Source organism: Schistocerca gregaria, chromosome 2 (assembly GCF_023897955.1).
Source record: "Schistocerca gregaria isolate iqSchGreg1 chromosome 2, iqSchGreg1.2, whole genome shotgun sequence".
Classification (NCBI taxonomy): domain Eukaryota; kingdom Metazoa; phylum Arthropoda; class Insecta; order Orthoptera; family Acrididae; genus Schistocerca; species Schistocerca gregaria.
The window spans coordinates 33902382-33922041 of record NC_064921.1 but is presented as its reverse complement, the minus strand read 5'-3'; the positions used below and the strand labels follow the sequence as shown (position 1 = coordinate 33922041).

Here is a 19660-nt window from a genome sequence, read left to right as displayed (position 1 = left end):
AAAGGCTTTATTCATATCTAGGAAAGTGCCTATTACCTCAGTAATGTCACATGGAATAATGTTCTGAGGTAACTGATCTTTAAGGAAGTAAGTCTTCATTGTACAAAAATGTGCTGTAAGAATAATATGTGATGCTCACCTATGATCATCCTGTAGACATCTGTTTAAGGAGTTGGGCATTCTGACTACTGCTTCACGGTGTATTTATTCCATCATGGTCTTTGTTGTAAATAATCCACCGCAGTTCAAAAGGAACAATAATGTACATAATTACAATACCAGAAGAAAAATGACATTCATTACTCCATGTTAAGGTTGTCTTTAGTACAAAAAGGGATGCAAAATGCTGCAAGAAAATTTTTTGATCACTTGCTCAGTTATATAAAATGTCTGACAGCAAATTTGGTAACAAACTGAGAAAGTTTCTTCTTCTATTTCATAGAAAAATCTCTATTACTGTAATGTGTAAAAGGTGGTCAGTAGGAATTACTAACTCCCATCTGTAAATCTTTTTCCCCCTTTTTGGAAATAGAAATGTTCAGAACATTTCCATTATGTACAAATTAATTTGTGATATGAATGTAAAATCATTTGTTCCACATCATTGTGATTTACCATACAAAACTCCATGGAACATGGAACTAACTATTTTCTCACAGAGCCACTAATTGATTCTGCAATCCAATACAAACCGAATGGATCTCAGCTGTTGGCAGTACAAAAAGAAGATGAAGATCACAGGAAAAACAATTACAGTACTTGAAATATTCAAATAATATATTAATGATAATTTAAAAGAACCATGATTTTGTACAGAGATTTTATGAGTTCACAAGTGTTTTCTTTTCTAATTATTATTATTATTATTATTGTTGTTGTTGTTGTTATTGTTATCATAATCTGTTCAGTTCTTTCATTCTTCGTGTATACTAAAATCAGTCATGAAGACGCTGCTCAGTGCCACATTAAATATTGTGACTTAAAGCGGTGCATAGAAATCTGCACAGAGAAATAATAGTGAAGAAGGACAGATCCATCTATTTGCTACAGCAGAATTATTCTTTTGTTTTAACATTCAAATATCCAAAGTTGGCTCTTTTATTTTATTTTTCTGAGATACATAAAAAACACATGTAGGTAAGAAAATGTTACGTCAGATTTTGTTGTTATATAAATTACATATATGTTTTACCTTTTATTTTACATTGTATGTGTCCTGTGGCTGACAACTAAACTCAGTCACAGGCCTACAAGCATAAGGAATGGTAGGATATTGTCTGAATGGAATTTTTGTTCAAACTCCAACTTTAAAAATATATATCCCAATAAGAGTTTTGTCATGTGCCCCTTTTTGGTCTTACCATTGCTATATTTCGCTTGTCCTGAGTTGTGGCTGATGTGCAAATGTGCTTTTGCTATTTTTTTGTAGTTGTAATGACCTGCACACATACGTAAAATTTTTGTGAAGTCTCGGTATTGAGAACTATTTGGTGTTGTTATTATTCATGGATTACGTTTTATATTTTAACAGCATGTATACTATGCACTGTACACTATGGTAAGGAAAGGTATGCTACAGATTGGTGCACAAGCGATTAGCGGACAATTTCACACAGTTCTTATAATTATATTTTTCCCTGAGCAATTTAAGTAAACAGTAAATAGAAGATTTACTTAACTTGTATTTCTCCAAGCGTACAAACTATATTTGCAAATAATGAGCAAGAAATAGTGTCCAGCTAATACAATGACAACAAGGGTGAGGCTGTCTGAACTAATCACAAACAACAGTGGTGTCTGCACAGATTCACGTAACAAAGAAGCTGTCTGTGTCTGATGGAACCTCACATTCTGAGATGCCTGTGGGGTGGTATTGATCCATGATACCACAGCTTACGAATGCTTTCTCCTGCTTATTTTTGAATACTATGTCTCATTATGTTGCTGTGGCTTGGACACAGTTTCAGTGCACAATGTGGATTTTTGAAGTGCTTTTGATTGTCATTTGCTTCATCTATTTTTATCCAGTGTGTGTGTGTGTGTGTGTGTGTGTGTGTGTGTGTCCTTGTTATATTTTTGGTTTCACAGTTCCTTTAGAGTACAGAACATGGTTTTGTCACAGAGTACTGTTTGCTCATTGATGATCTTCTAGCCCTGTGTGGCATATTTTTGTTAGTGATACAGATGATTCCTGTGTTTCAGGATTTGGAGATCTTCTGTGCCACTGGAGATGTTTCTAATGTGGTGGTGTGCAAACGTGGAATGTGTGTTGTCACTTTTCAAAGCTCTAAAAGTTTATCCTGAAATTTCTATGTTTCTGTCTGATGTATGCTAAATTGTAGTCTTTGCAAGTGAGTTAGTATATACCTGCTTTGTTAAATTTATCTGTCATGGCATTGGGTATTTCTAATTTTTTCTGCAGTGTGTTGTTTGTTGTATATGCTACATGTTTATTTTGTTTTCTCATAATGTTGTCTATTGTGTGTGTTACAATGTTGTCAAATGTCAGTGCGCAATGTTTTCCTGTTGTTGTTTCTTTATCTTATGTGCTTTGAGTGTTCTCTGTTGTGTTATTGTTATTGGTTTGGGTATGTTCAGTGTCAGATGTTTTTCTATTTGATGGTTCAATTTGTCAGCAGTGTTTGTTTTGTAACCATTTGTGTGATAATCTATCTGAATATATTAAGTTCTTGTGTGTACCTACCTTGGGATTCTGTTAAATCTGTTTAGGATGCATCTGTGGTTGGTTTGGGAAATTTATTTTCCTGTCTCTTTGACTGGGCTGTATTAATATCTCTGTGTAACTGTAGTATCTGGTCATGTGTTTCATCAAACAAGCAAATTATGTCAACAACGTAGCAGGACCAATATACTAATTTGTCTGTTTTGGTTTTATTATTTTTCCCGAGGTTTTGGTTAAGGACACTTGGGAGTGATGTCATGCGGAGTCCTTCCTGTTGGAAGTAGAACTCATCTTCAAATTTGAAATAATTGTTCCCTGTTATCACTTTCCAAATGGTTGAGACTTCTTCTGTCTACGTTTGTGGGATAATGTTTATCTGTCTTAGGTGTTTTTCAACTATTTTGATTGTTTCTTCAGTAGATATGTTGGTGTACACTGATGTGATGTCAAATGAGAATAATGTAGATGTGTTGGGTATATTCATATACTATTGTTGCTGATTAGGTCACTGGTGTTTCTTAAGTTTTTGTTGTTTGTATGAATACAGTGTTTTTTTTATAACTGTATGCATTCTGAAATCTATCAAATGTCTGACCGCAACGTCGAGCTTCTGAAGTTTTTGTAAACAAATGAGAGTGTGTACCCTCGGGTTCTTTTGTGTTGTTCTTTTTATCTGACTTCATGAGAGGGTGTATTCTATGCTTTTAATAGTTTTTGTATTTCTCTTTGGAATCTTTGGGTGGGGTCACTTTTTAGATTTTTTTATTTGGTTTCTTTCACGAACGTTAGTGTTTTTTGGTGTAGTCCCTTTCATACATTATGACCAATGTTCTTCCTTAGTTTGCTCTTTTGACCATTACATTGTGTACCTAGAGTTTTCTGTGTATGTCTTTGGATGGTTTACTTCTCTGTGGTTATTTTGTTATCACTGATAGCATTTTTGTTCTTGCTGATAATTTGTTTGGTTTCTTCTGTTGTCAGTTCTCTGGTATGCCCTACACTGAAATTTGCTGTATCTTCCTTTCCTCCTGCTATATTACATAGTAGCCTTTTAACCACTGTTTCCCCTACAAATGCATTCGACACATATATTGAATACACATGGCAGCCTATACACTAGTACAAGAAAAAAACAACACGTTTTTGTCTGTATCTCCCCTCCAACTAGAACTAGGAGCTATAAACCCCACAGTGCTGATACTCGTGAGGCCTGCTGTTTCTGTGCTAACTTAGATTTATGCGGATCCAGGGGTTTGTGAGGAGATCATGGATATACACACATACACTCTGCTTTATAAACACACACTTAAAAAAAAAAGATGCACCGTGAAGGAATTATCTGAATCGGACATAAATTGGTAGATGTGATGTACGGGTACAGTCAAACAAACAGTTACAGTTTCAGAAAAATTTGATGATTTCTTTAAGAGAAAGAGTTCCACAAACTGACCTAGTCAATAATGAATCAATCTTTATGCAAGCAGCTATTCAGCTCGGCTCTGATTGCATAGTTGTTGAATGACCTCCTGAGGGATAGAGCAAAACATTTTGTCCAACTGGCTCATCTGTACAAATGGATTGTCAAAATCCTGAGATAGTTGGCCTGGAATCTCATTGATTGGAGTAGAATTGTCTTCAGTGATGGGTCCCACTTTGAACTGAGCCCCAATGACCAGCAAAGACATGTCTAGATATGCCCTGGACAGTGATGAGATACCAACTTGACTGTCACCCACCGAACAGCCTGACAACTGGGAGTGGTTGCCTGGGCTACCATTTCTATTCATAGGAAGACCTCTTCGGTTGTCATCTGCGGCACCATTACAGCACGGCGGTACCTCAATGATATTCTGTGCCACGTTTTGTTGCCCTTCGTGACAACCATTCGGACCTTATATTTCAGTAAGATAATGAATGGGCGCACATGGTAACAGTCTTGTTTATGCCTGTGAAACCCTAACTTGGCCAGCAAGGTCGCTGGCTCTCTCTCCAACTGAGAATGTTTGGAGCAATACAGGCAGGGACATCCAACCAGCTCAGGATTTTGATGATCTAGCATGACAATTGGACATAATTTGGTATATCACTCAGGGCATCGAACAATTCTTATCAATCAATGTCAAGCTGAGTAACTTCGTGCCAGACTTGGACCAATGTGTTACTGACGTGCTCAATTTGTGAAAATCTTTCTCTTGGATAAATCATCCAATTTTACTGAAATTGTAATCATTTGTTTGTCTCTACATGTACGTAACATTTATCTACACTCCTGGAAATTGAAAAAAGAACATATTGACACCGGTGTGTCAGACCCACCATACTTGCTCCGGACACTGTGAGAGGGCTGTACAAGCAATTATCACACGCACGGCACAGCGGACACACCAGGAACCGCGGTGTTGGCCGTCGAATGGTGCTAGCTGCGCAGCATTTGTGCACCGCCGCCGTCAGTGTCAGCCAGTTTGCCGTGGCATACGGAGCTCCATCGCAGTCTTTAACACTGGTAGCATGCCGTGACAGCGTGGACGTGAACCGTATGTGCAGTTGACGGACTTTGAGCGAGGGCATATAGTGGGCATGCAGGAGGCCGGGTGGACGTAGCGCCGAATTGCTCAACATGTGGGGCATGAGGTCTCCACAGTACATCGATGTTGTCGCCAGTGGTCGGCGGAAGGTGCACGTGCCCGTCGACCTGGGACCGGACTGCAGCGACGCACGGATGCACGCCAAGACCATAGGATCCTACGCAGTGCCGTATGGGACCGCACCGCCACTTCCCAGCAAATTAGGGACACTGTTGCTCCTGGGGTATCGGCGAGGACCATTCGCAACTGTTTCCATGAAGCTGGGTTACGGTCCCGCACACCATTAGGCCATCTTCCGCTCACGCCCCAACATCGTGCAGCCCGCCTCCAGTGGTGTCGCGACAGGCGTGAATGGAGGGACGAATGGAGACGTGTCGTCTTCAGCGATGAGAGTCGCTTCTGCCTTGGTGCCAATGAGGGTCGTATGCGTGTTTGGTGCCGTGCAGGTGAGTGCCACAATCAGGACTGCATACGACCGAGGCACACAGGGCCAACACCTGGCATCATGGTGTGGGGAGCGATCTCCTACACTGGCCGTACACCTCTGGTGATCGTTGAGGGGACACTGAATAGTGCACGGTACATTCAAACCATCATCGAACCCATCATTCTACCATTCCTAGACCGGCAAGGGAACTTGCTGCTCCAACAGCACAATGCACGTCCGAAAGTATCCCGTGCCACCCAACGTGCTCTAGAAGGTGTAAGTCAATTACCCTGGCCAGCAAGATCTCTGGATCTGTACCCATTGAGCATGTTTGGGACTGGATGAAGCGTCGTCTCACGCGGTCTGCACGTCCAGCACGAACGCTGGTCCAACTGAGGCGCCAGGTGGAAATGGCATGGCAAGCCGTTCCACAGGACTACATCCAGCATCTCTACGATTGTCTCCATGGGAGAATAGCAGCCTGCATTGCTGCAAAAGGTGGATATACACTGTACTAGTGCCGACATTGTGCATGCTCTGTTGCCTGTGTCTATGTGCCTGTGGTTCTGTCAGTGTGAACATGTGATGTATCTGACCCCAGGAATGTGTCAATAAAGTTTCCCCTTCCTGGGACAATGAATTCATGGTGTTCTTATTTCAATTTCCAGGAGTGTATTTGCATCCCATTTGGATAATTCCTTCATGGTACATGTACACCAGTGGAAAAATGATCCTATCAGAGCACAAAAACAGTGAACATACCCCCTTTACTACAATACTGTCTGAAAAGTGGGGTACCAGCTGCCTCAGTCTACCTTCTTCAATACCTCTAAAAAATTTTTTTAAAAATATTGGCATGTGGACATACTAGTGTTCTTTTTCACATGCAACTCACCTCTCACTCCCACAAGCTGCCCTAACTGTAGCTTTCTCACACCTGCTAGTCCTTTGCTCACTCATTCAGCACAATTCGCTGTCATTGTCTCTTTGTTGCTCTCCAACTGTCACTGTCTCCTGTCTTACAACCACAGTAGCATTTATTCTGTCCTACTACTACTACTACTACTACTACTACTACTGTCTCATCTCGCAGTTGTTGTCACTGTTTCCCTCTTGTTCTCTCTTACAGCTACTGTCTCATTCATTAGTTCCCATTGGTGCTGTCTCTTGTCACTTTCACTACCTCTCTCTTCCTAATTGCCACTGTCATACCCTTTCACTGGCTCAAACGCACACCCACTTTTTCCTTCTCTTTATTCATTTTCCACTTCACTCTTATAACAACACTGTTCTCTCACAGTCTATTAAGTTCCACTGACACTGTGTCCCTCTCTTTCCCTCACCCTGCCATTGTCTCCTTTGCTCTTTCTATACCACAACTACAGTCTATAATCCCCCAGTATTTATTATTTCACTGTCTCTTTCCCGCTGTCACTCTCTCCTCTCTCAGCACAAAAATGTGCAAACATCTTCACGTGCCAATATTTTTGCGAAAAATTTTAAAGGTACTGAGAAAAGTAAATTGTGTCAGCCAGTTCCCCCCTTTTCAGTAAGAGTCTATTAATAAAAAGGAGCATATTCGCTTTTTTAGTGATCAAATAGATGCCTTTTTTTCCACTGGTTCCATTCTTCTTGCTGACACAGCAGGGCATGTCACTCAGATGAAGAGAACTTGATTGGTCAGTAAAATTTTGATAGTTTACATATGTAGAATTAAAATACTACTAACACAAAACTAATGTTACACCTCATATTGGATTTTATGTCCACAAAAATTTTGGGTGTGCTTCAGTTCTACAACATGGTGTTCCCACAACCCATCAAATGATAACGGAGACACCTTACACCATATTTCTCTGTGCTATGTCACTCTGCTATGCTTTTGCTCAGGTAGAGTACATCCTAACCTCTATATCTTGGAAACAGATAAAAATATATAGAAAATTTTTATGGCTGTTCAAGATCGGCGTCTTAGGAATATATCACAATAATTTCATCCATTTCAAACAATGGAAACATCCAGGATGCAATGTAACAATATTATGAGAAGGAAAGTTTCTACTCACCATATAGTAGAGATGCTGAGTTGCAGATGGGCACAACAAAAAGACTCTGACAATTACAGCTTTCAGCCATTAAGGCCTTTGTCAACAATAGACAGACACACGCATGGACACACACACTGACGCAAATGCAATTCACGCACACAACTGCAGTCTCAGGCAACTGAAACTACACTGAGTGTGGCTATATGGTGAGCAGCAATTTTCCTTCTCATACTATTGTTAACCTTCCATTGGGCACAGATGTTCAAACTGATACACGTTGACCTACACAGGGAGAAACAATGACCACTATAAAATAAGGGAAATCAGAGCTCATATGGAAAGACATAGATGTTCATTCTTTCCACGCACTATACAAGATTGGAATAATAGAGAATTGTGAAGGTGGTTCGATGAACCCTCTACCAGGCACTTAAATGTGATTTGCAGAGTATCGACATAGATGTAGATGTAGATGCTGTAAATTATTTGTCAGCAATTGGCCGCACTGGCACTTTCTCGCTAGTAACTTCCCTTCTCTGAATGCTTTCCAGTGTTGTGTGCCTCAGTGTCAACGCAACTGCTCTGTTGTCGAGATATTTGCTGATTGCTCAGTTTGATACACTGCGCCAATTCCCGTTACATTTCAACATGTAATTTCTTTGATTATCAACATAACTTAGTAAGTAGCAGAAAGCTAAATTAGAATGTAAAATGCACTTATGTTATTTCTGGAGTGTTAGTTGTCTTTTACAGTTGTCTGAATATCAAGTATCAAATTGATACACCACGCCTGATTGCAATTTTTACAGGAATTTTATGATTTTAGGTGGGATACACTTCATGATGGCAGGCTACAGTAAGAGATATAACTTCCTCGACCCAAATCATATTGCACAAATCCAGAAGATGCTATATGAAGAGGATAATAATGGATTTCAAGAGGATTTTGAAGAAGAAGTGGACACAGATCGTGGTGAAGTAGTTGAAGTCCGACTGGAAGATTCAGAAACAGAGGAAGATGACAATACAGATGATGAGGAAGTACTTGAGGAAAACGGCCATTACTATATTGGAAGGTATAAAGTGACAAAATGGGTAAAGTTCCACCATCCCAGAGAGTATGATTCAGGGCTCTCAATATTATTTGGAAGTTATCTGGAACTATATGTGCTGCAAAAGGAGTGAGAATGCCTTTGGAATGTTGGAATTGCCTCATAGATGATGAATTTTCGTCTATTATAGTTTTGTGTATAAATCAGCATATTGAGAGTGTTAAAGCTTCATTCCAGCATGAGAGAGACATAAAGCAAATACACATTATTGAAATGAAAGCCTTCATCAGACTCTTTATTTTTAGCTGGAGTAAACAAAACTAACAGACAAAGCTTAGAGGATTTCTGGGGAACTGATGAGGATAGCACTGAGAAATTTTAACTCGTAATGAGTATAAAACATTTCAAATTCATTATGTGGTGTCTTAGATTTGACAACGTGCAACTTTCAATGAAAGGAGACAATTAGACAAGATAACAGGGACTCGGGAAATATTTTCTATATTTGTACAGGACTGCCAGCGATCCTATACCTATTTCATGGAAGGAGCAGTTTTCGCCAATATATACCTATCAAATCAAACAAATATGGGAATAAGATATGTGCCCTTGTGGATTCCCAAATATTTTACCTGTGTAACTTGGAAATATACGCTGGGTTGCAATCAGAAGAATTATATCGCGTAAGCAATAAACGTTCCAATGTTGTTCTGTGACTATGTGAACCTATTTATCAGTCAGGTCGAAATGTGACCACAGACAACTGGTTTACTAGTATTGGCTCCATAGGACAGTTACAAAGTGTAGTGTTGCGGAATAGTAAAGAGTTGGAAACAAGGAATATTGTCAAAGTTGCATTGCCTATGGTGCACATGTATCGGAATGTGTCGTCACGCAGGTGCTCTGGCCTGGTTACACACAACAGGTGTTTGTGTTAGATGGAGACTTTCGTAGAGTGTGAGACAGAGGTATAGCATCAGCTGTACCGCATTTCACAACTTTGCGTTAAGTTTGCCGCAACAACATGAAACTCTGTCAAAGGAACACCTAAGGGGCGAGTACAACAGTTGAATCAGCAGTATAAGTGGAACAAATGCATTCATTACAAACAAGCATGATGTCTGGATGTCGCTCGTGCTTCCTTTTAAATGTGGCAGCTTCGATAGCAACAAGGCACTCACAGTTAGACTTGCAGTTAGATGTGTACAGGGACGTTGCGTAGCGCTCAGCTCGGTGATCGACCTGTTAATCTTTATTAAGGAGATGTTGCAGTAAGGGCAGCCCATCCAGCAACAGACGAGAGGAGACAGTACCAGCTCTGGTCCTCTCTGCTGACACTGTCAATGATCAACCTAGGATTAGCAGACATCGCGGCAGACTTGCTCGCCGCCAATGCTGACCACATCAGTGAGCCGTCATCGAGATCGTGCAGGGCCTAGGCCCTGTGCATCCAGTGTCACAACCAGGTGAGGTGATGACACTGGGGGACTGCAGCCCATTCTGCCCGTCCACCATGGACGAGCCACCAGGAGGAGTAGGGAAGAAGACGGGGTGGGACAGAGTACACTCCACACTACAAGAAAGCACAGTGGCCTGCAGTCCGCCGCCGAGCTGGCCGGCTAGCTGGGCGCCGGAAGCCACGTGTGGCAGAAGTAAAGGCATTCCACCACTACGTCACAGCACATGGCACTGCGCTAGCAAGACTGGTGTGGCCCGGAGCTGATGTCATCGCTCCAAGCCAGCAAGGACTCGGGGGAGCTCACTGATATCATCACGCTCAGCCAGCCTGTGTTACGCAGGCCACATTGCACTCGGCAGGAATAAAGGTGTCATGAATTAATAATGTTTCTTTGGCATTTCTGACGTGTCCACAGTCATTTCCTAGCATCTTGTCAACTGGAGAGGTCACCGCTCGGCTTCCAGTCCACCGTAGGCAACCGGGACCACTGGGGTGCCTACAATAGGAAAAATCTTTCTTTTGTTGGAACTATGCTTGCTACCAGTAAAGGAAGTGGCGATAATTCAACTAACACTGACCCAAAGGTGGAGTCAACACTATGGATTAGTTGACCTCTTCAAACAATGTGTGACACTGCCCCATGGCTATATTGTTTGCAGTGATCAATATGAATGGAATCAATGCACAAATAATCTATTGTAGTAACAATGAGTATTGTATCAGAAGGAAAGGATTTCTGAAACAACTATCTCACTTGGTTCAAAGAAGTTTGGACACCACATGAGTTCACAGGGATCTTCAGGGATCCTCAACTGAGGCTACAACATTTTGGGCCAACATGTGAAGATGAAAGCGGAAAAGGAGAAAAAACAACTGCAAGCAAGACAAATAGGTGTAATACCTGCACAGTAAAGAAAAGATTGACAAAATGTTATTGCAAAATGTGTCACAAGCCAATCTGTTTGATGCAAATTGAACCTTTATGTTCTGACAGTGGTAAAATTCCTCATATGTTTCAGCAGTCCAAAAGTGGCGATGAAACAACTGAAAAAGTAATGTTTCCATTGTTATTGTGCTATAATGCCATCTTTGCCTTTCTGTAAAAATATTTGTTATTTATGAGTTTAATTAGTGAAATGTAATAAAGAAGCAAGTGCAAAAAAAGGTAATGTTATCATTTGTTACCAGTGATGAAAGGAAATCTGAATGAAAAATATTTCTATTGTGGTTGTGCTCTTATGTCTTCTTTGTCTTTGTTTAAAGATATTTTTAATTTATTGTGTGTTTTGTTAATGAAATGTAATAAATAATCACGTAAATAAGCGATATGATCAATTTAATACACTGCAACCAACCTCATTGCGAAAAACATCACACTCAACACAAGGTTAATTTCACCATTTATTGTGCATAGCCACCCTCGAATCTTTGGCTGTGTTTTGGCTCGTTCATGACCTCAAAAATATAATAAAGAAAAACAATTTCAGGGGGCTTTCTGAGGACCCACCTATGAACCAAAGGTGCCTCTGTATGTTCCATCATGCACACTGAAGACCACATCAAATTTAAAAAAACTGATTTGCTCCATTTGCCCAAGCAGGAGGATATGTGTAATATTCATACTTTGACTCTGTATTGCAGTATAGTCCTGTTGGGTACACAAAAGGTCCCTAGCCCAAGGGCTAGCCAAGACAAATGACCCTACCATTTTATCACCAATAGAACATAAGGTATGAGCTCCAGAAAATCCGGTAGCGTTCTCTCTTCCCCCGCCCGAGTTCCCGGGTTCAATTCCCGGCAGGGTCAGGGATTTTCTCTGCCTCGTGATGACTGGGTGTTGTGTGATGTACTTAGGTTAGTTAGGTTTAAGTAGTTCTAAGTTCTAGGGGACTGATGACCATAGATGTTAAGTCCCATAGTGCTCAGAGCCATTTGAACCATGTTTTTCCCAGAAAATCCTGTTTTTCTGTGTGGCATTTTGTAACACACTGGTAAAAATGCCATCACATGCATACCAATTATAGGTTCACAATTTTTTGACCATTGTCACTGTACATACTTCCCTGTGCCAAAGTACTGTACTGCTTTCAGTTCTGACCATATACTGATTTTGTTCTCTTTTAGTATGTCCTGATTTTGTATTACACTACTGGTTAAAAGTTTTTACTTCAATGTATATATGCATAGTACAAACAAAATAAACCAACAAAATAAATAGTCACCTTCTCTATCATGACATACAATACAATATAGTTCAATTTTGGCCTCTTCAAACTATTCAGCCTTTGCTCTCAGAACAACTGTAAAAACTCGTGGCATTCTGGAGTTAAGATTTTGTAGTGTTCTTATAGATATTGCTGTCTGACATGTCTGTAAATTATTCCACAGATCTTCAACAATGGATGAGGCCTGTTTCCTGACCTCCCTGTCAATTTCATTCCATAAGAGTTCAATGGGATTTAAGTCGGGTGACTGAATTGGCCCAATTTATTTTTTTCCATTCCCCATAGGTCTCTTTCCTATTGTCTGCACAATTTAGAAGCATGTTTCAAATGCTTTCCCTGCTGCAGAACATATCCATGACCAATAAATCTCTTGTCAGATGGAACAACACTGCTGATCAATATCCTGTGAGTTAGTTAGTTGGTTAGTTTCATGTTCAACAGATCATTTGCATGATAAATCATAATGATGTGGAATAAGTAATTTTACATAACCATCAAACTTAATTTTTAAATACAGTTACATGCAAATGATTTATAAAGTCTTTCTTTTTTTTTTTTTTTTTTTTTTTTTTAAATATATACACATGTGAGTTAATAGTCCTTACCCACCACCTTTAATACTTTACAGTAATGTAAATTCCATCCAGTAGCAATTTTTAGTTTCTGTTGTTACTATTTGGTCATTTAATTTGGAACAATTCTGCCATTCAGGTCACCAATTTGAAACACCTTCTGATTTCAAAACTTGTCTTCAGATCAAAAAAGAAACTGTACTTCGCAGTTGTGCCATCATCCATTTGGGCACATGATGCTATTATTAGTGAGGAATGATTTCCCACAGTGATATCCATCTGAAATGTGTGTGACTGATTTGTTTCCAGGATATTATTCATTTTAAGTCCTTTTTAATTGCCATTCCTCCTTGGAATCATGCTTTTTTTTGGTACAGCACTCCATACAAGCATATATCCATACCTTTCCTCTGTTCCCTTCCCTTTTTTCATGGTCTCTGTGATAGCTACTATGCCGATATTGTACTGTTCTACTTCTTTAAATACTTCTCTTTTTTAATTGATGTCCCTTCAGCACTCCAAATCCCTAATCATAAAGTTTATTTCCTCACCAATTTTCATCTATGTTTTTGACAGTCCCATTCCTGAGGCATTTTTCTGAATTATTCACCTCTCCCCCCTCCCCCCCCCCCCCCCCCACAACCACCCTGCCCAAAATGCTCAGCTGCAAACCCATCACCCCAACCCTCGACCTGGAAGGGCAGGTAATCTTCTGTCAGGGTGTCATACCTTTAAATTGGTTGTCTTTCTACACTTAAGAGGTCAATCTTCCCTTTTAAAGGTTGCCCCTTCTGCCAGTTCCACCAAACTCAAGTCCTTCAGCTCTGCTTCTGCTGATACTGTGTCTTTGCCCTATGACTGGACAATGTTGCATTATACACCACAAAACTGTGTCCTCAGAAAATTTTACCCACCCCTACGACATGGATGAACATGCTGGGAGTTACTTAAGTGGTTTCAGAGAAGGTATCTCTGGCTCCCCTAAGCTGGATTAATGTTTGCATGTGACACAATGAGCAAAGGGAAAACCAGGAAATTAAACTATAAAAACTTTTTCTCTCGGATTCCAGAACATTCTATACAAAAATCTGGAAATATATGCTAGCAGGACAAGGATGTGGCAGAGAGGTTATACGGCGATAAACCAATTAAACAATGTAACATATCAATAATCCACCTGATAAAAATGGCATGACCATCGAAATACATATTAATGCTGAAATAATAATAAAAGTGCATGAAGCAGTGTACCAATTGCTATTCCTTTCAAGAAGGTGGAAAAATGTGCAGCTTGCTTTACATGTTAAAAAACGTAACAGACTGCATTTCACAAAACACAAGTATTTGTTAACTTATGATTATAAAATAAATGACTCTCAACTGTAATCAGCTCAACAAAATCAAAAAGTTAATAAATTTGCAAGTAAAATGTTTGTGGAGAAGAAGCTAACATTGCACAAAAGTTATGTTTAAGGAATTAATGGTTCTGCCTTTTTTCCTTACTAAATATGTTAGGATTGCACAGAGACAGGTAAGTAACTCTCAATTCACATATATTTATATAAAATAAATGCAAAAATTCAAACTTATATCATTGATAACATACCTGTCCAGCAGCAAAATCTAACTGTTCCAAACCAACTTCATATCGATTGCGCTGCAGTGTAATTTGGTCCATTTTCACTTGATACAAGCTTTTAAATGTCAAAATCAGTTCAAGATAGGAGGTGGGAGTAACGTAATTGCGTCTTCTGAGTGACTCATAGTACCTATAGTGAAAATGTTGGTAAGTCTGACTATTACTTAAAGCAGTCAGTAAAACATCACTGCAAACAAGAATGCCTAAAATTATGTTTATTTTTTAAATTTTGTCATGGTTTATAAATAACTTGAGGACAAAATTTAAAATCCATAGAAAAGTTACAGTAAGTACAATATCACAAATTTCCAATGTTAACAGCTAGCATGTACTGAATTACCTAATGTTTAACATGCTCTCACTTCTGTCTTCTTTCCCTTTCAATGTTATAAATTGATCAGTTTACATACAATATATTAAGTGTGAGATTTTAATATTATATTATTGCACATTTTATTGGACAGTCCAGCGATGCCTTCAAAATATATTATTACTGTACAGAAACACTGCCCCCCTAGGGACTACTTTACAGTAGAAGTACAGGCATCTAAGTAACACTTTCACATCAACAGTTGAGCACACCATTCAGTGTACTTCCATACTTTCATCAGTATACACCTCAAGACAGCAGTGATCCTTTAGAAGCAAAGAAAAGCTTCAACATAAAATATGTGATTTACACAGTAAATCACAGAAAAAGGTTTGCCCTAGTTTAAACCAGGAACATTAACTTCTAGAAACTAATGGACCAGACAATGCAGATATAATGACTGATTTGCAAACACTTCCAAATGATATCCAACCTGCCGATGTAGAGGAATGGCAGGCAAAAGGTAACCAATAAAGAATCTGAAGATGATGAGATCATCCATCCTGTTTTGCGAGTGTATAGTGTCGAGGAAGAGGACCAGATGATGAAGAACAGGGAGAAGAAAAGATCAGCCATACTGCAGTAATGAATGTATATATATTTTACTTACTTTTGATGTATGACAAAGTTTTGAGTTCTTCAAAAAACTTGTTGCATTCTCCTCTAATTAACTGACCTTTATAGCATTCCAACCAATACCCATTCCTAAAAATGACAGCTAATCAAGGTTCTACCATACCAAATCTCAAATCCAAAAGTAAATTTTATTTACTGGACACTTCATGGAAATCTCAGGGATTCTATATGATTCTTGTGGGAGTAAACAGGAAAAAAAGTACTTGGTCATATTATTACAAATCATTCTAATATTTTGTTTTGGAAACAATTGGTTGTTGAGTCACATAAGAAAAGGTGAAGAAGGGCATTTAATTGTTGCAACATTGGTTATTACCTCCAGCATTCTTTCTTACCTCAGGAATCTTCATAACTGTTCACAGTTTCTTGGGGCCTCAAGTCTGTTTCCTGTTGCATGATTGCGAGTATGACAAAACATACCAGATCGATGAAAATCTGACACCTATCTATGAATTGGTTATTTGCACAAAAGCAGAGATCTTTTATTGCATAAAAATATAAATAAGAATCCATATCTGAAAACATGTTTCATATGTCAGCACTGAATATTCGTTCAGCCTTTTTTACTAATTTCAGTGCAAAGTAGCAATTTGTCCACACACTTGCAATGCCACACTTCTTATCAACAACCATACAATGCTGAATGCTCAGCTTGAAATATGATGTGCCACTGCTACCAAAGTTTAAATACCAGTGAGAACAGTTTGAAGTGTGTTCATGAGAGAATCAGAATGTATGCAATAGCATGCTTACTAATATGTTCCAAAACACTGCACATAAAAACAGAATTTTCCCATGCTCATAGCTTGGGTTCTATTTGTGATAAAAAGGAAGGATCAAGTGTTTAGGGTAGTTCTTTGGCTAGGACCTATTTGTATACCCAACAGAAGTGTCATCTTATTATTGCTATACTACAGGACGGGTCAAAAGTGGTGACTAGGAGACCTCCACCTGTGGAAGTTTGGCCACTGAGTTGATAAGTATTTTCAGTTGAGATCACATTATGCAACTTGCATGTGAACGATGATGAGGACAACACAATAGTCATTCTCCAAGTGGAGAAAATCTCCAATCTGGCTAGGAACTGAACCCAGGTTCACTGCATGACAGTGAGATGCATTTATTGTTCAGCTATGGGGTCTGACACAGAGTCATTTCCTTCTACTTAGGTAAATATTGTTGGTTCATTTTGCATTTGATGCAGTCTATTGTGGGATTGATGGCACTTATGGTGACACCACTAGTTCATGGGCAGTTCCTCAGAAAACTCTCAAAAAAGTATTTCTTTACTGATTTTTGGCATCAATACCGAGCCAAAACCCAGCCGAGGATTCCAAGATGGTTATACACAGTAACTGGTTGAAATTTTTGAGACATATTAATAAGATACCAATCTCAAACTACCTTGAAAATTTTCCAGAAAACTTTTTAGATATACAAAGTTCAAATTTACCCTACTTATACACGTAAGATATGCATGTAAAAATTTATCCTACTCGTACACGTAAAATATGCACGTAAAAATTAACTTACTCTCAGTAAAAACAACCCCATGATTTAATTAAACTGATACGGTAGGTATACCTGTGACTAAATGAATGAATGATTCATTTGCGAAAATTCATGGACAGTTTCTCAGGAACCACTAAAAAGTTTTCACCATTTTTTTCACAATCAGCAGCAGATCAAACTCCAGTTGCTGATTCCAAGATGGCACAGCAAAAGAACATAATTTTTACAACATATTTCTAAGATCCTAATGTTGAAGAAACTTGAAAATTTTGTTAATATCTTTATCCCTATCCAAAAGACTTGTGCAAATAAAATGCAGTTCTAGGCAAAAATGTAGTTTGTAAAGTGATGTAGAGAATTATGATGTGAAATGTCTCCATTGTCATGACAAAAATCTGAGAACTCCACATTGCACATTGCACTCGCAGTTTTGTGGACATAAAAACCATTCTAAGGTGTCAAATTAGTTTTGCTTTTTGGTATTTCAGTTTCATGCAAGTGAACTATCAAAATGTTACTGAACCATCAGTTTCTTTTCGCATGAGTGACATGTCCTGTTGTGCCACAGAAAAAAAGGAACCAGCAGAAAAATACTCCAATCAGCACAAAAAAGTGAACACGCTCCCCTTTATTAAAAGACTTACCTTCCTCATTCTACCACTTTCAGAATCTTAAAAATTATCACAAAAATACTGGCACGTGAACATATTCATACCTTTTTATGTGAAACGGTGGCAGTGGGAAAGAGATGGTGAAGTCATAAATACTGGAACATAGTAGTGGTTGTGGTACTGAAAGAGTAAAGGAGGTAAAAGCAGTGTGAGAGAGAGGGACACAGTGACAGTGGAATATAGCAAACTGTGAAAGAACAGTGCTGTTATAAGACTGAAGGAGAGAACACCAGTGGGAAAGGAATAAAACGAAAGTGGAAGTGGGTGAGAGCCAGTGATAATGAGAGACAGCATCTATAATAATGACAATTAGGAAGAGAGAGATAGTGGCAGTGAGAAGAGACGGCAGCAGTGAGAATGAGTGATTGAGGCAGTAGCTGTAAAAAAACAAGAGTGACTGTGAGATGAAACAGTAGTAGTAGGACAGGATAAGACGACTCCGGTTATGAGACAGGTGACTGCGATAGTTAGAGAGATACAAAGAGATAATGACAATGAGTTAGGCCAAATGAGTGAGAGTGGGCAATTGGAAGAATTTGGAGTATATGGGCATGAGGGTCTTACAGCGATGGACTAGTGGGTGTGAGTGAGTTATAGCTGGGGAGGCTGTGAGTTTTAAGAGGCGAGTTATATGAAAAAAAGTGTTTGCAATGTTCATACAGCAATATTTCTGTGAAAATTTTTAAAGGTGCTTAAGAAGGTAGAATAAAGCACTGCTACCCCAGATTACACTGACAGCCTTTAATATAAAGCAGCATATTCGCCCTTTTTGTACTACCATAGGAGTATCTTTTTGCTGGTTTCTCATACACTAGACATTATTGCACAATAAAGTATCACCACACTAAGTGGTGATGGATGATAATAATGATGGAATTGCAATTTAAAATTTGATTGTAATAACAAGAGTTAAAAAGTATTATCAATGAACATTACATATTGAAAACATAAATAAATAAAAGCATGCATTTAATTTATATCTTGCATTCAGTCCTAGCTGAACTTGGAAGAATCACTTACAAGTGATATGGCAACTCCGAAAATTTCATTTGCAGCAATGGAAAATATTGTTGTTGTTGTTGTGGTCTTCAGTCCTGAGACTGGTTTGATGCAACTCTCTATGCTACTCTATCCTGTGCAAGCTTCTTCATCTCCCAGTACCTACTGCAGCCTACATCCTTCTGAATCTGCTTAGTGTATTCATCTCTTGGCCTCCCTCTATGATTTTTACCCTCCATGCTGTCCTCCAATACTAAATTGGTGATCCCTTGATGCCTCATGTCCTACCAAGCGGTCCCTTCTTCTTGTCAAGTTGCGCCACAAACTTCTTTTCTCCCCAATCCTCTTCAACGCCTCCTCATGTGATCTACCCATCTAATCTTCAGCACTCTTCTGAAGCACCACATTTCGAAAGCTTCTATTCTCTTCTTGTCCAGACTATTTATCGTCCATGTTTCATTTCCATACATGCCTACACTCCATACAAATAGTTTCAGAAATGACTTCCTGACACTTAAATCTATACTCGATGTTAACAAATTTCTCTTCTCCAGATACGCTTTACTTGCCATTGTCAGACTATATTTGATATCCACTCTACTTCGACAACCATAAGTTATTTTGCTCCCCAAATAGCAAAACTCCTTTACTACTTTAAGGGACTCATTTCCTAATCTAATTCCCTCACCATCACCTGACTTAATTCGACTGCATTCCATTATCCTCATTATGCTTTTGTTGATGTTCATCTTATACCCTCCTCTCAAGACACTGTCAATTCT

General features: G+C 39.0%; 1 protein-coding gene across 1 annotated transcript in view; it reads right to left on the bottom strand.

Annotated features, from left to right (window-relative positions):
• The window catches only part of LOC126336262 (dynein axonemal heavy chain 3), a 1127841-nt gene that overhangs the window by 364234 nt on the left and 743947 nt on the right, over positions 1-19660 (bottom strand). The window contains exon 45 of the mRNA XM_049999758.1: positions 14658-14820. Within this exon, the coding sequence (XP_049855715.1) occupies positions 14658-14820 (163 nt within the window). The remainder of the gene's footprint in view (positions 1-14657; positions 14821-19660) is intronic.